The sequence below is a fragment of the Microcebus murinus genome, chromosome 4 (genome assembly GCF_040939455.1).
Source record: "Microcebus murinus isolate Inina chromosome 4, M.murinus_Inina_mat1.0, whole genome shotgun sequence".
NCBI lineage: Eukaryota > Metazoa > Chordata > Mammalia > Primates > Cheirogaleidae > Microcebus > Microcebus murinus.
The window spans coordinates 13,219,795-13,235,811 of NC_134107.1; the positions used below are offsets into that span (position 1 = coordinate 13,219,795).

At 53.4% G+C, this 16,017-nt stretch overlaps 1 protein-coding gene across 2 annotated transcripts; it reads left to right on the forward strand.

Annotated features, from left to right (window-relative positions):
• Nucleotides 1–6,461: 6,461 nt before the first annotated feature.
• On the forward strand, nt 6,462–14,085 carry SLC22A6 (solute carrier family 22 member 6). Of its 2 annotated transcripts, none has more exons than XM_012778182.3 (10): nt 6,462–7,119; nt 7,434–7,537; nt 7,791–7,945; nt 9,469–9,637; nt 10,093–10,216; nt 10,372–10,487; nt 11,515–11,729; nt 11,864–11,972; nt 13,322–13,525; nt 13,804–14,085. In XM_012778182.3, the coding sequence occupies exons 1-10, from the start codon at nt 6,751–6,753 to the stop codon at nt 13,898–13,900; spliced, it is 1,662 nt and encodes a 553-aa protein (XP_012633636.2). In that variant the 5' UTR covers nt 6,462–6,750; the 3' UTR covers nt 13,901–14,085. The 2 variants fall into 2 exon arrangements, with proteins under 2 accessions (XP_012633636.2, XP_075857915.1); XM_076001800.1 differs by having other exon boundaries at nt 7,791–7,903.
• The last annotated feature ends 1,932 nt before the right edge of the window (nt 14,086–16,017 follow it).

A 16,017-nucleotide genomic window follows, 5' to 3' on the forward strand; every position in this document is an offset into this window, starting at 1 on the left:
ACCTCTCCCCACTGCACTCGGACTCCCACCCCTCCCTTCCTGAGACTGCTCACACGGTGGCTCACTCTGCCTCTCAGCAGCTTTGGCCCCACCAGTCCCTCCCTCCTTCCTTGGCTTCTGGGATGCCACATGTTCCCAGCTCCCTCCCACACACTGGCTGCTCCTTCTTGGGCTCCTTTAGGGTCTCCTGTAAATGCCTCCATGGTCACTTTTCCTATGTAACCCCCACCCCTTCTCCAGAATGCTGCTAACTGAGCAGTTCTGTGACCTCCACCTCAAGTCATGACTGACGAGACCAGAGGACACTCTGGATCCAAGTCACACGATCACATGTTCCCTCCTGGGCTGGGATTTGAGATACAGAGGTTCTCATCCATCTCGGCCCTTGCCCTGGGAGGGTGAGTTTGCATGAGACTGGGCCCGGGCCAGATGCAAGTGGAGCAGAGAAAGCCGGTTGCAACAAGAGAATAAAGCAGATGCACAAAGAAAACGAGAACAAGAGACCACGTGGGCCCAGATGAGAAGAACTGGTGAGACTATTTACATGGGTTCCTGGTGAATTCCAGGTCTCAGCTCCTCATCACCCCTGATGCACTTCCTGTCCCTGGCTTCTATTAAATATCCCTGAATTCTCAACTGGATCTCAGCCTGGAGGGAGAAAAACTGGGCTCACTGAGAAACACCGATCCCACCCTCCTCCATCTTTCAGTTGTCCACAACTCAGGGTGGCTGCCAGCATGTCTTGGCCATGACCATTCCTGTGATGCTCCAGGGTGTTTATTGCAAGGACACACAGGAAAGGAAGGGAAGACACCAGAGAAGACCTTCCCAGTTGCATGGTCAGGACCCATGGTGAGTGAGATGCTGGTCAGGACAGACTGGCCCTCACATGACCAGTCCTCTTGCAATCCCCAATCCCCATCCTGGACTCCTCCCTCTCTCCATTACCACTTTTTCCTCTACAACCCCAGCTCTTCTTGCTTCCCCTGCTCCCTTCCCTCTGTCCCGGAGTGAGGATCCCACCAGGCTCAGTGAATTCCATCCAATATGGAGCACCCCTTCTGGGCAGAGTCCTCATGCTGGGCCACCTCATTGGTCGTTGGCCTCATGACCAGCTTTTAAAGGGCAATCTTTGGATGAGTTTCTGATTTCTGCACCACAAGGCACAAAGCACAGAGTTTGGCTCATAATTCCTTGCTCGGAATGTTGCTGTGGGCCTGGCTGGTACTTGGAGTCTGCTGGACTCCTCCCTTGGTCAATCATTTCACACCCATGCTTAGGGCATGTGATCTGAGCAAGAATGTTTTATTTGACCTGTAAATTATTTATTTGAAAAGTCTAGCCGGGCATGGTGGCTCACGCCTATAATCCCAGTACTTTGGGAGGCCGAGATGAGAGGATTGCTTGAGCTCAAGAGTTTGAGACCAGCTTCAGCTACATAGTGGGACCCTGTCTCTCCAAAAATTTTTAAAACAGCAAGTCATGATGGTGCATGCCTGTAGTCCCAGATACTCAGGAGGCTGAGGCAGGAGGAGCACTTGAGCCCAGGTGTTCAAGGCTTCAGACAGCTATGATTACACCACTGCACTCCAGCCTGGGTGACAAAGAGAGATTCTGTCAAAAAAAGAAAGAAGGAAAAAAGGAAGGAAAGAAGGAAGGAAGGAAGGAAGGAAGGAAGGAAGGAAGGAAGGAAGGGAGGGAGGGAGGGAGGGAGGGAGGGAGGGAGGGAGGGGGGAGGGAGGGAGGGAGGGAGGAAGTTCTCACAAAATAATAAAAATCAAAATCACAGGTAGTCTCTCACTTTAAATCTCATTTATTTAACAGAATAAAGTCATACAAAATCAAGACTTGCTCCAGAAAATCTGGGGTATGTGATGGCTGCTAGCTCAGTAGATAGAGCAATGGCATCAAGAGAGGAGGTTCTAGACTTGCTTGCCATGTGATCACGGACAAATCCCTCGCTTGCTCTGGGCCTCGGTCTCATCTGCACAGTGGGATGTATTCACCTAAGTGGTGGCATTCAACCCAGATGGCGTGTGGTTCTGTGGCTCTAGGCCAATCAGAAATTCCAGGATTGGATGCCTTCTCCGTGAGCCAGACGTTAAGTCCACATTCCAGTCGGCACAAGGAAGCCTGATTCTGAGTTTTTAGTGACCCAGAAGGACCCTAAGGGATCGTTCCCAGCGCTGCAAATGATTCGCCATGAGAGCATTTCCATTCAGAAACTCTCCATGCGCTGGGAGGCTGCCAGGGAATCCCCTTGCCACTCAGATGATCCCAGGAGCCAAACACAATTCAGGCCCTGGAGTCTCCAATGGAGCCTTTTCCAGTCTCGGCCAGGCTGGGAGCGGATCAGGCACTGGGGAGCTCTTCTCCAAGGCGGGGTTGGGCACAGGCTTGAAGAGGGAGGGTGCTTGTAGGAACCCCCACGCCCCCTGCAGCCCTCAGCACTCCACCCACTCCCCCACAGGGGCACCAAGTCCTGGCAGGAGACTGGCCCCACAGTCCCCAAGCTGTTTGTCCAGCTGTCCTCGCATCCCCAAGCCACAAGGCTTTTATGTACCTTGGCCTGGAGCATGTTGTCAAGCATCTGGAGGCCTGCTGGGGCCCAGCCCAGAACCAACACTGGGCGGGAGAGGGGAGGCTAGGCTGAGTCCTATCCCTTTCTGGGCCTCCCCTTTTCTCTTCTATGCATAGGAGACCAGAGAATCTCCAAGACCCTTTGAGCTGGGAAGTCTGCACCTCTAGAGCAGCAGTTAAGAGCCCAGCTTTAAAGGTAGACAAAATCGGTTTGAATTAGTCTAAGACCTCATGGATCCCAGAGCCTTGATGGACATAACAAATACCCTCCCAACTTAATACACAAGAACACGTTTGTGCAAATTGCACAACAATAAACAGGGCATCTTGACTTCTAACAAGAAGGGTCAGACATCGGATTGCATCTCTCAACAGCACGACTTGCAGATTTCTGCCCAAAAGGGTTGACAATTGCTACTTCCCTCATGACCCTTGGCATCAGCTAATTGGTGTGGGGCCTAGGGCACCTCCTGTGGAACCCTCATCATCCATCCCGATTAGACATATGCCAAGAAGTTGATGAACTTGGGTGGAGAGACGGTCAGCTGGAGCCGGGTCACAGGGAGGGACAGCCAGAGACCCAAGATGGAAATGCACCGTGAAGGACAAGGAGAGTCTAGCACAGCAAGCCTAGCCCAACGGCCAAGTCCGAGCACAGTGGAGAAGAGTGGTAGACGTGGCACAGGGAGATCGGGGTCCTGATTCAGCCACCCTCGTGGCAAAAGTGCCGGGGTGGGCCTGAGCAGGAAAAGCGCTATCGCACTCTGGAGGCCACGCGACCCTGCTGTCCTCAAGCCAAACGAGGAGCAGGAGGAGTTCTCCTCCTCACCTTGTAAAATACTTTCCCCACTCACATAAGATCGTGAGGATACTTAGAAATATTTTGGTAGGCTGCATCTGTACGTCTGAAATTTCCTTGGCCAAGCAGATATGGGAGCCACTGCACAAAGTAACCCTGAAACACCATGCAGGGCAAGGTTTCTCAACCTTAGCACCACCGACGTTTTGGGTCAGGATAACTCTTAGTTGGGAGGGGCTGTCTTGTGCACTGTGGGATGTTCAGCAGCGTGCCTAGCTTCTGCCCACTAGAAGCCAGTAGCACCACTACCCCGGCCGTGGCCACCAAAAATGTCCCCAGACATTGCCAAATGCCCCTTAGGGTGGGGGATGAGAGGGGCAAAATCACTCTGCCCCCAGTGGAAAATCACTGTTCTTAGGCATATTCTTTCTCTAAAATCAACATGATAGTCTCACATTTTTACCAGAAACAAGAAGAGCTCATAACAAGAAGAGTTAGGAACTTCTCTAAGCTCCTCACCTGTATTAGCTCACTTAATCCTCCAATGAGTCTATGTGGCAGACATTACTATTTTCCTCATCTTGTAAATGTGAACACTGGCGTACAGAGTTTAGTAACTTATCCCTGGTTACACAGCCAGTATATATGGAGTGAGGATTTGGATCCAAGCAGACAGACTCCAGAGTCCATGTTATATATTAATAATATGCACTGGGCAATTACAACAAGAAACTGTGACCTGCTCTCTCAGTCCTCCCAATCCCCAATCCAACCAATCAGATCCCACGGAAACCCATCCGATCAGAGCTCCACGCTTCCCTGACCATGAGTGACCAGGCTCAGGAGCCAAAAGCTGCTGGAGGAACTCAAGTGATTGTCTTAGAGTTGTGGCTAAAAATACAGTAAGTTCATTGAATTTCAGATCAATGAATACTTTTTCATTATAAGTATGTCCCATGCAATATTAGGGATATACTCACACTTTTTAAAAAATTGTTCATTGATCTGAAGTTCATTGTTTAAAAAAAAAAAAAAAGCGGCCAAGGGTGGTGGCTCACGCCTGTAATCCTAGCACTCTGGTAGGCCAAGGTGGGCAGATTGCTCGAGGTCAAGAGTTCAAAACCAGCCTGAGCGAGACCCCGTCTCTACTAAAAATAGAAAGAAATTAATTGACCAACTAAAAATATATACAAAAAATTATCCAGGCATGGTGGTACATGCCTGTAGTCCCAGGAGGGACTCGGGAGGCTGAGGCAGTAGGGTTGCTTGAGCCCAGGAGTTTGGGTTGCTGTGAGCTAGGCTGACGCCACGGCACTCACTCTAGCCTGGGCAACAAAGTGAGACTCTGTCTCAAAAAAAAAAAAGTAAACGATAAGGACAAAAGGCAATATGACAGAGAGAAAAAAATTTTATTTGTATAAATGTAAGAGGTACCAGTGCAATTTTGTTACACAGATATATTGCATAGTGGCAAAGTCTGGTGTACCCATCAGCAGAATAATGTACATTGAACCCATTAATTAATTTCTCATTGCCCATCCTCTTCCCACCTCCCCACCCTTCCAAGTCTCCACTGGTCATCACTCCACACTCTATGCCCACGTGTCCATGTTATCTAGCTCCCACTTATAACTGAGCACATGTGATATTCGTCGTTCTGTGCCTGAATTGTTTCACGTAAGATAATGACTTCCAGTTCCATCCATGTTGCTGCAAAAGACATGATTTCATTCTTTTTATGGCTGAATAGTATTCCATTGTGTATATATACCATGTTTTCTTTCTTTTCTTTTTTTTTTTTTTATTGAGATAGAGTCTCACTCTGTTGCCCAGGCTAGATTGCCGTGGCATCAGCCTAGCTCGCAGCAACCTCCAACTCCTGGGCTCAAACAATCCTTCTACCTCAGCCTCCCAAGCAGCTGGACTACAGGCATGCGCCATCATGCCATGCTAATTTTTTCTATATATTTTTAGTTGCCCAATTAATTTCTTTCTATTTTTAGTAGAGATGGGGTCTCGCTCTTGCTCAGGCTGGTTTCGAACTCCTGACCTCAAGCAATCCACCTGCCTTGGCCTCTCAGAGTGCTAGGATTACAGACGTGAGCCACCGCACCCAGCCTAAACCACATTTTCTTTATCCAGCCATCTATTGATGGACACTTAGGTTGATTGCATATCTTCACTATGGTGACTAGTGCTTCACGGATAAACATTCAACTGCAGGTATCTTTTTGGTATAATGCTTTCTTTTCCTTTGAGTATATACCCAGTAGTGAGATTGCTGGATGGAATAGTAGTTCTACTTTCAGTTCTTTGAGAAATCTCCATACTGTTTCCCATGGAGGTTGTGCTAATTTACATTCCCACCCACAGTGCATGAGCCTTCCCAAAGGGAAAAATTTATATGATGATTAGCAGGAAGGTGGAAGCTGAGACACTGGGAGAATCAACCTACATCGTGTATGACGTTGGTCTTAGGTCCCCCTCCTTCAAGAGTGGCCTCTGACCTCTGCTATTTCTTGCAATTGAACAAATCCATGGTCCTATGAGATGAAAGCTGACCCCAGAAGAACAAAGACTGGCATTGTCAAATTTAGCAAATAAGAGTACAAATGCCCTGTCAAATTTGAATTTCAGATCAACGAATACTTTTCCATTATAAGTATGTCCCATATAATATCAGGGATATACTCACACTTTTAAAAAATTATTCATGATCTGAAATTCAAATTTAACTGGGCATCCTATATTTTCTCTGACAACCTTTCCCAAAGACAGACTATTTGGATCCTGTCCACTAAAAAGGACAGTAACCCCTCAAGAGGCCACTACACTTCCCAGAGCCCAATCTCATCACTAAAAGGAAGACAAAAAGATCTGGCTCTGTCCCCTCCTGCCCTCAGCTGCCCAGATGGGCCCTCCCAGCACATCCCTCTCCCCACTCCCACTTCAGTCCACCCTCTCCTGCCCTTTATACCCAGTTGGAGAAATTCCACTGACACAAGGAATACTCAGAGGGTTAATCCTTCTGATACCAAGTCACACTTTAACTCATTCCCTCCAGGCCCAGGATTAAAAGCTGCCCATGGAAGAGCCAGGGCTACAGCAGACCCTGAAAGTTGAGCTCTCCCCGACCCCCGAAGGGAGAAGCTGCAAGGGAAAGGGAGGGTCAGACCAGGGAGAGAGAGGGAGAAGGAGGGGCAGGCTGCTGTCCCCCCACAGAGCCAGCTCCGACTCAGCTCTAGGAGCAACCCAGCTGCAGAGGCAACGGCAGCCCTGCTCCTCCAGAGGAGGACGGCAGGCAGACAGACAGACAGAAGTCCTGGGACTGGAAGGCCTCAGTCCCCAGCAGCTCGGCTGGGCCTGGCCCCATGGCCTTCAATGACCTCCTGAAGCAAGTGGGGGGCGTCGGCCGCTTCCAGCTGATCCAGGTCACCCTGGCGATCCTCCCCCTGCTCCTGATGGCCTCCCACAACACCCTGCAGAACTTCACCGCCGCCATCCCCACGCACCACTGCCGCCCGCCTGCCCACGCCAACCTCAGCAAGGATGGGGGCCTGGAGGCCTGGCTGCCCCGGGACCAGCGAGGGCGGCTGGAATCCTGCCTCCGCTTCACCTCCCCCCAGTGGGGGCCGCCCTTTCCAAATGGCACAGAGGCCAATGGCACAGGGGCCACCGAGCCCTGCACCAATGGCTGGATCTACGACAACAGCACCTTCCCGTCCACCATCGTGACTGAGGTGAGGACCTGGGGCTCCTCTGCTCCATGCACCATCCAGACTCTTCCTTCCCCTCTGAGACAGACACACACACACCCACAGAGACCATCTCAAATTCTCCAGGGGCCAAGATTGAAAGATGGAGAAAGGGAGAAAGATGGGGGCCTTTGTGAAAAAGGTATAGGTGGGTTTAAAAAAAAGTGCTCTCAGCCCCTGGGACCAGGGAGGCAAGGAAAGTGCCAGGGGAAGGGGGTGACATGGACCCCTGAAGGAGGGGAGGGGACTCCCTGCAGCCAGGCTCATCTCTGCCTGACCCTTGCTCCTGCTGCCCACAGTGGGACCTCGTGTGCTCTCACAGGGCCTTACGCCAGATGGCCCAGTCCTTGTACATGGTGGGGGTGCTGCTCGGAGCCATGCTGTTCGGCTACCTGGCGGACAGGTCAGTCCTGGGAGGGGCCACGGGCTGGGCGAGGGGTGCTCCTCGGCTGCAGGCTCCTCGGGTGATCTCAGTGGGAGGTTGGCAGTCCCACCGGGGCTGGGTTGAGGATCTACAGCGCCAGCCTCATGACACGTCAGAGGTCCTCCAGAGAGCCCCAGCCCAGGGCTCATCCAGGGCAAGCACTCCTCTGCCCGCCCAGCCTGGCGCCTGTCCGTCCTCAGGCCCCTGCTGTAGGTCTCCCCTCCCCTCACAGGCTGGGCCGCCGGAAGGTACTGATCTTGAACTACCTGCAGACAGCCGTGTCAGGGACCTGCGCAGCCTTCGCACCCAACTTCCCTGTCTACTGCACCTTCCGGCTCCTCTCGGGCATGTCTCTGGCTAGCATCTCTCTGAACTGCATGACGCTGAGTGAGGGATGCTCACCCGCCCACCCCTCTGCCCACCCGGCCCAGCGGCCCGCTCCAGCCTGCTCTCCCCGCCCACCCTTCCTGAGCCCTGCCTGCCCTCCACCCTTGCCTTGGGTCTGCCCTTCCAGCCAGTGAACAACCTTTCTGTCAGGCTCATGCCATCCCAACCCCTCCTTTAGAAACGGGGTTGCAAACCCCATTGAGAGAGGCGGCAGGTCGTGCATATGACTGAAGCAGACCAAGTGCAGGGGGCATTAGGGAGCGGTGGGAACTGCGTTCCCAGGAGAGGCCCGTCCAGAGACACCACAGGCACACAGACACTCCAGCCTGGAGGTCCTAGGGCTGTTAGATGTTCCTCCTCCCTTCTGATCAATGTAACATATTCCAGCTTTTTACTGTTTGCAATTCACTCTAATATTTCTAAACATACACTGACACAGAGCTTGGTCTGTCCATGGCCATCAATGTGCACCTTTTGAAAGGTCACCCTCCTCCCCCTGTTTCTCAGATGAGGAACCTGAGGCTCAGGAGGAGGGAAAGAATGCGCCCAAGGTCATCCCTCAAGCCCAGAAGAGAATCCAAGGATTTGGATTCTCTGGAATAAAGGAATTAACTGGGACTGGCTTAAGGCCTGGGCAGGACACCTAAGGAATCCAGCCCCAAAGTCCCGTCTGAACATCCAAGCCCCTGCCCCAGCAGAGGAGTCAGGAGCCCACTGAGAACAGAGCTAGGCCTTCTCAGACCACAGCAGAGAGTGGTCCCACTCCCACCTCGGTATCCGGGATGGAGGAAAACCGCTGCCTCCTCCAAGCTGCTCTGCCCTCGGGCGGGGGTGGAGGGGTGGGTGGTCTCCAGCCCAGGGCTGAGGAAGAGCGAGGCAGGTTGATGCTGGGGACTTGCTCTGTCATGCTGGGGACTTGCTCTGTGCTCCGAGAGGCTCTAAAGGGAAAGGCGACTCTAGCCCAGACAGCAGTCTGAGGAGGAACAAAAAGAAAAACCAAACAAAATAAACCATCAAGAGTGTAGAGGGCACTTTGGGAGGCTGAGGCAGGTGGATTGCTCAAGGTCAGGAGTTCGAAACCAGCCTGAGCGAGACCCCATCTCTACCAAAAATAGAAAGAAATTAATTGACCAACTAAAAAAATATATACAAAAAATTAGCCGGGCATGGTGGCGCATGCCTGTAGTCCCAGCTACTCGGGAGGCTGAGGCAGTAGGATCGCTGAGCCCAGGAGTTTGAGGTTGCTGTGAGCCAGGCTGACGCCACGGCACTCACTCTAGCCTGGGCAACAAGTGAGACTCTGTCTCAAAAAAAAAAAAAAAAAAAGAGTGTAGAGGGGGCAGTTCCTGGGCATTCTGAACCCACCTCCCCATCCCTACCTCCACCCCAAAGTCCCCGACTCCCCGCACCCTGGCACCCAGTCTCACGCGGTGCATCTTCCACTGGGCCTTGGACAGACGAAGGTCTGGACAGAGGGAGGGGTCTTTACCTGCCCAGCAGCCCTGTCCTAACCCTCTTTCCAGATGTGGAGTGGATGCCCATCCACACGCGGGCCTATGTGGGCACCATAATTGGCTACGTGTACAGCCTGGGCCAGTTCCTCCTGGCTGGCTTGGCCTATGCTGTGCCTCACTGGCGCCACCTGCAGCTGCTGGTCTCCGTGCCATACTTTGCCTTCTTCATCTACTCCTGGTGAGTGGGACCCAGCGTGGGAGGCGGTTGTCACAGGAGCCCAGGGGGCTGCAAGGGACAGGACATCTCTCAGAGCTCACATACGCCCCACTCCACAGAATCAGAGAAGGTCAAAGCCAGAGGCCAAACTCAGTCTGATGCCTCAGTGTGACAGATGGGGAAACCGAGGCTGTGCAGAGAAGGCTTTGCCCCAGGATATCCAGCTCTCTGCCTTCCCTCAGTTCTCCAGGCTTCCTGCCCTGCTCCCCTACCCAGCACCCCAGAGCTGAGCTTCTGGGGAGTAGAATGGCCCGTCACCAAGCAGACACTGCCTTGTGGTCCTAGAGACAGGGATTCGGCAAGGTCCCTGGGCTCCCAACCCTAAATAAAATCCCACTGGAAAGCCCAGCCCCAGCCCCAGCCCAGCCCACTGGAGCTGAAGCCACGCCAACACCCGCCCCCATCCCTGCTCCCAGGTTCTTCATCGAGTCGGCCCGCTGGTACGCCTCCTCCGGCAGGCTGGACTTCACCCTGAGGGCCCTGCAGAGAGTGGCCAGGATCAATGGGAAGCGGGAAGAAGGGGCCAAGCTAAGTATGGCGGTGAGACCCCCTGCGACCTCCCATGACACCCCCCAGGGCTCCATCCCCAAACCCCAACCCCCAGCCCCCACCCGGGAGGCTTCTCTGAACAAGGGGTCAGGCTGGGAGGATCCCGTAGGAGGAGCCCAGGCCCTGAGCCCTGCCTGTCCCAGCAGGTGCTCCAGGCCAGCCTGCAGAAGGAGCTGACCACGGGCAAAAGCCAGGCTTCGGCCATTGAGCTGCTGCGCTGCCCCACCCTTCGCCGCCTCTTCCTCTGCCTCTCCATGCTGTGGTAGGCCTGGGCAGACTGACAGACAGGCAGACAGAGGGCCAGAGACAAAAGGCTGGCTGGGGAGGGAGCAGACACAATGGGTGGAAGAGGCCAGACAAGAGGGAGGAAAAGTCAGCAGTCCACTGGGAGAAGCAGTAACCCCACACCGGGGGAGTCCTGACGAACCAGACACCCTCCAGTCTCCACTCAGTCCAAGTCTCGGAACTGGACGTGCATCTCCCACCTTCTCCTCCTTTCACCACCCCCGTTGCAATGTGGAAACACCTCGCCAGGACCAGTGGCCTCCGGAGCCTAAAGCATCGCATGGTGAAGGCAGCGAGCGTCCGGCTCGCAAAGTAACTGGAGACATCAGCGGCTGGATGACGCCTGCCGGAAACCAGGCACAGGCGACAAGAGGACTGAAACTTTGCCCAAGGCTGATCAAAGCCAAAAATCTTCCTGTCCCTTCGCAAATGTCCCCATTATCCTTCCTTCCCATCACCACAGCAATCCCGTGACAGTAAGAGGAAGTGTGGTCAGAAGGAGCAATCCTTGCAATGAATTCTCTGTTTCCAATTTGGGATTTACTCTCAGTTGTCAGTTCTGTCCAATAATGTGAGCTTCATTTTGTAGGTTCGTGATGTCTTAAAAAGCACAACACTCGTCCCGGGACCATGGACAGGTCCCAGAAGGCTCTGGTCTCTCCCTTGGCTTGGATACCACCTGCCCTTCCTCAGCCCAGCATCAATAGATAATATAAACACTAAAACAATGTAAATGCTACATATCGACTAAGTGAAAACTCCCCAATACACTGGGGACCCTAGTTATCAGAAGATTGGGAAATTTAGAGTATTAGAAGACCACCTTAATACTTAAACTATGCAGTAGTTTAAGTATTCATTTAAATATTTAAAGAAATATTAGCCAAGGCAGACTCCAGCTCCTTAAGCAGGGTACCCAATGTAGCTCATCCCTGCTTTGAAAGAGCACCCCACTTTAAGACTCCTTAATAACTGCATACCCCTCACCCCACTCCCTACACTAGGTTTGCCACTAGCTTTGCCTACTATGGGCTTGTCATGGACCTACAGGGCTTTGGAGTCAGCATGTACCTAATCCAGGTGATCTTTGGTGCCGTGGACCTGCCTGCCAAGCTTGTGTGCTTCCTTGTCATCAACTACCTGGGTCGCCGGCCTGCCCAGATGGCCTCACTGCTGCTGGCAGGCATCTGCATCCTGGTCAATGCGGTAGTACCCCAAGGTGAGTACCCACGAGCACCCTGGCCACTCATGCTCACCCCCATCCTCCCACACAGCCCAACCTCTCAGAAGGGAGGGAGCCAATTCCCCCAAACCCCACTCCCAAGCTCCTGCTGTCCACTCCTTTCTCTCTAGACTGGTCCATTGTCCGAACCTCCCTTGCTGTTCTGGGGAAGGGCTGCCTGGCTGCCTCCTTCAACTGCATCTTCCTGTATACTGGGGAAGTGTACCCCACAATGATCCGGTGAGTGGGAGCCTGATGGGGGCGGGGGTCTTGGGGAAAGACCTTCTCCTGTGCACAGGTCAGACCCCAGAACACAGACCAGTACACCCTAGCCCAAAGGCCCCCCACCTCTCATCAGTGCAGGGCATAGCCACTCAACACATACTTCATGGCCCAGCTAAATACAGGTGTTCCTGACCTCTCAGCCCCTACCTGACACTAGAATATCTCAAAAGGAGCCACCAACTGGGGCAGGATAGGGAGCCAAGAAGTCACATCTTAGAGGCAATGAATGGAAGTCCTGTCTTAATTTCCAAAGCACAAGTGAGGAGCTGCCACCAAATCTAAATTCTATCTATAAACCAAGTTGTACGTCTGAAAGCCAAGATCACAAACATGAAAATAATTTTCCATCACAGAAACCACACCTGATAGTATGCCAGCAGTAGGGATAAACATAGCATTGCTTTTTTGAGTGCCAAGATGGCTGGGGGGGAGGGGGAGGGTAGTAATTTTGCATTAAAAAACAAGAGACATAAGCCTGTTTTACAAATGGGATGTAAAATTCACATGAGATGTCAAAGAAATGTCAGGTCTTCCTAGGCCAGAATGAGAAAGCTGAGGGGTCGTGGTTACTGCCCTGTGTACCCTTACAGGATTTCAGGGGAAGAACAATAATATAAAGCACCTACTGTGTGCCAAGCGGTGTCATGAACTTTTTACAAATATTAACTAGTTTTAATCCCCACAACAAGCCCATGAGGTAGGTACTACCATTATTCCCATTTCACAAATGTGAAAGCTGGGGCACAGGGAGGTTAAGTGACTTCTCCAAGATCACACAGCTAGCAAATGGTGAAAAACGCATTTGAACCCCAAGCAGTTTGTCCACTGGGTCGATGTTTTTAACCTCTTCTCTCATAGAGAATGTTCTTAACATGTTCTCAGCATGCAGACTCCAGCTTCCTTCCCTAGGGATTCTAGTCCGATAGGTCCGTGTGGGGCAGGGGTGACAGTAACTCACAAAGCCTCCGGGTGATCTGAGAACCGTCAGTCTAACCCGAATGTCTCACTTGACAACTAAGGAAACTGAGGCCCAGAAAGGGAAAGGGGCTTGACCAAGGTCACACGGCAAGTTAAGGGCAGAGGCAAAATTCAATCTCAGATCTCTGATTCTCTGCTCAGAGCCCTTTCCAATAGCTCTTTCTTTAAAAAAATCACCGAAACAAATGCCAAGTTAGTTTGCTCATCGGTTGGAGAGAGAGGAGGTTCCGGGGGTACCCTGGGGTACCTGAGCTGCCCCCTCCAAAAGTCACCAGCACCTCGTCATTCACGCCAGAACCCTAACCACCCCCCCCCGGCGCCCACAGGCAGACGGGCATGGGGATGGGCAGCACGATGGCCCGCGTGGGCAGTATCGTGAGCCCGCTGGTGAGCATGACCGCGGAGCTCTACCCATCCGTGCCGCTCTTCATCTACGGCGCCGTCCCCGTGGCCGCAAGCGCCGTCACTGCCTTCTTGCCGGAGACCCTGGGCCAGCCGCTGCCGGACACAGTGCAGGACCTGGAGAACAGGTGGGCCCCGCCCAGAGAGGAGAGTGACTCATCCCAGGGGGTGGCCCCGAGCCTCAAACCCAGGCTTCCTCTTCCAGACCAGAGCTCAACTGTCCCCAGTTGGCTGAGATTCTTCTAGAATCCTTTCTGGGGCTCCCAGCTCCAGGGAGCAGTAGAAGTTTGGGGCAGAGAGCAGGTGGCTGGAAATGGCTGAGTGGAGAGCCCCTGAGGAGCCCCCAACTCCCAGCCCTGGTCTGGAGGCTGCACACCCAGCGTCCTACTACTCTCCCGCCTTCCAGGAGGAAAGGGAAACTGAGGCGACAGGAACAAGAGCTACAGAAACATATGGTCCCACTCCAGGCCTCAGCACAGGAGAAGACTGGACTCCAGGACTGAGAAGGAGCCTCACCGAGCCCGAAAGGGAGTGAGGGTCCGCCAGGTCCCGGGCCACTCACACAGGGAGGGGGCAGGGGAGATGGAGGCCCAAGTATGGGGGCTGTGGTTCAGGGAAGCACCTCCCCAGGGGTCCTCCTTCCTGTATAGACCCCACCAAGACCACATCATTAAAAGATTTGACTGTATGCAGCGTCCCTCCATGTCTCTCTTGTCACAAATGGAAGGGGCACGCCACACCCCCAGCTGGCTCTCAGCCCCAAAGGTCATGCCATACCCTCCTACCCCTTTCACCCAGGACTTTACAAGCCACCCAATTAGAAAGGACTCTCTTGCCTTGGGCCCCCTCTCTGTCCCTCTTTCCCTCCCTCCTTCCTCCCTGCTCCTCTAACTTATTCAAATATTCCTGTGAGTTTTAGCTAAATACCTTATGCCCCTCCCTTCCCCGTTTGCCAGAAACCGAATGAAATGAAAGCAGCCAGTCGAGGCTTTGTTTCAGGCTCCTCCCGCTCTGTGAGGGAGGGTGGGAAACTTGGCAAAGGAGGAAAAAAGGACATTGGCTATAAAGTCAGGATGTTGGCCCCTCTAGCGTCATGGTCAGGAGGCTGCAACCTCCAGCTTCCAGCGGGATCCAGACTCAGACCCAGCCCGCCACCGCCAGCTCTGGGTTGGCCTGCTAGCTGCCCTAATCCGGCCTGCTACACCTCCTGAGCTCACTCCGTCGCTCTTCCTCCTGTGGGCCCTGAGCCGGTGGAAGGGAGAGAGGAGAGAAGGGCTAGGGGGGCGAAAGGGGGCAATAAGGAATACAACCATGGAGAGCCAGCACTGACTGCTAATAAGTGCTAACTATGTGCCAGACGTCCTAAGCAATTTGCGTGTATTAACTCATTTAATCCTCCCAGATACCCTCCGGAGGTAGGTATTATTATTATTGCCCATTTCACAGATAATGCAATCAAAGCACAGAGAGGTTAAGTAACTTGCCCAAGCTCACACAGCTCGTAAATTGTGCAGTCAGGATGAGAATCCAGACAATATGGCACCAGAATATGGGCGCCTGACCCCTCTACTGCCCAGGGCTGTGAGACTCCAAGCCCTTAGCTTCTTCCACCCTCAGGGCCCAGCTTCTCCTCCTTCATCTTCATCTGAAATGAAAGGAGGAGAATGGGAAGGAGGGGGGAGAGCCTGGGAGCACCCATGTGAAAGGAGGGCTGGATGGCAATTTAGGAGTCACAGTCAGGAAAAGACCAAAACGTCCAGCGCCTGTGCCAGCGCCTGTGCAGCTCACTTCAGGGAAGCCTGGGGTGGTGCAGGAAAAGGCAGCCCTGGTCAGGCTCGGTGGCTCACACCTGTAATCCTGGCACTTTGGGAGGCAAAGAGAGGAGGATTGCTTGAGGCCAGGAGTCAGAGACCAGCCTGAGCAAAAGCGAGACCCCGTCTCTGCAAACTATAGAAAAATTAGCCAGGCATGGTGGCGCACACACCTGTAGTCCCAGCTACTCGGGAGGCTGAGGCAGGGGGATTGCTTGAGCCCAAGAGTGTGAGGTTGTAGTGAGCTATGATCTCGCCACTGCACTCCAGCCTGGGTGACAGAGCGGGACCCTACGGGAGCGAGGCCTGCCATGACCCGCCGTGAATATGACTGCCTGGCTGCGCGTGTCTGCTGACACATTGCCTGTAAGCATTTCCCCTGCAGCTGGCCCTCGGCCCAGCCCCTCCTCCCCCAAGGAAATTCCAGTCCTCAACTGTACGCGTTGCCTACTGGATGGGACCCTGGGGCTCAGGCTGGGCCAGGGCAATCTGGACAGGGGGTTGGCCTGGAAAGCCCCTGAAAAAGCCACAAGGGCCTGGCAGAGTGGGCAGCGGCTCAGACAATAGGACTCTTGCGACAAAGCTGAGCAGAGCTGGATTCACCATAACCCACCCTACCTCCTGGAGCACCTGGAGACTTGGTGTCCCCGATGGTGCTGAAACTCCCATGCGCCCCAAGAACTTTTTGGCCATTGTGGGCCTACTAGATGCCCGAGGGCCACCAGCCCCACCCCTGCTGTGATCTCAAGCAGCACTGCCCTCATGGCTGACCCTCGTGGGGCACCTGGAACAGCATCTTCACCAGCCTG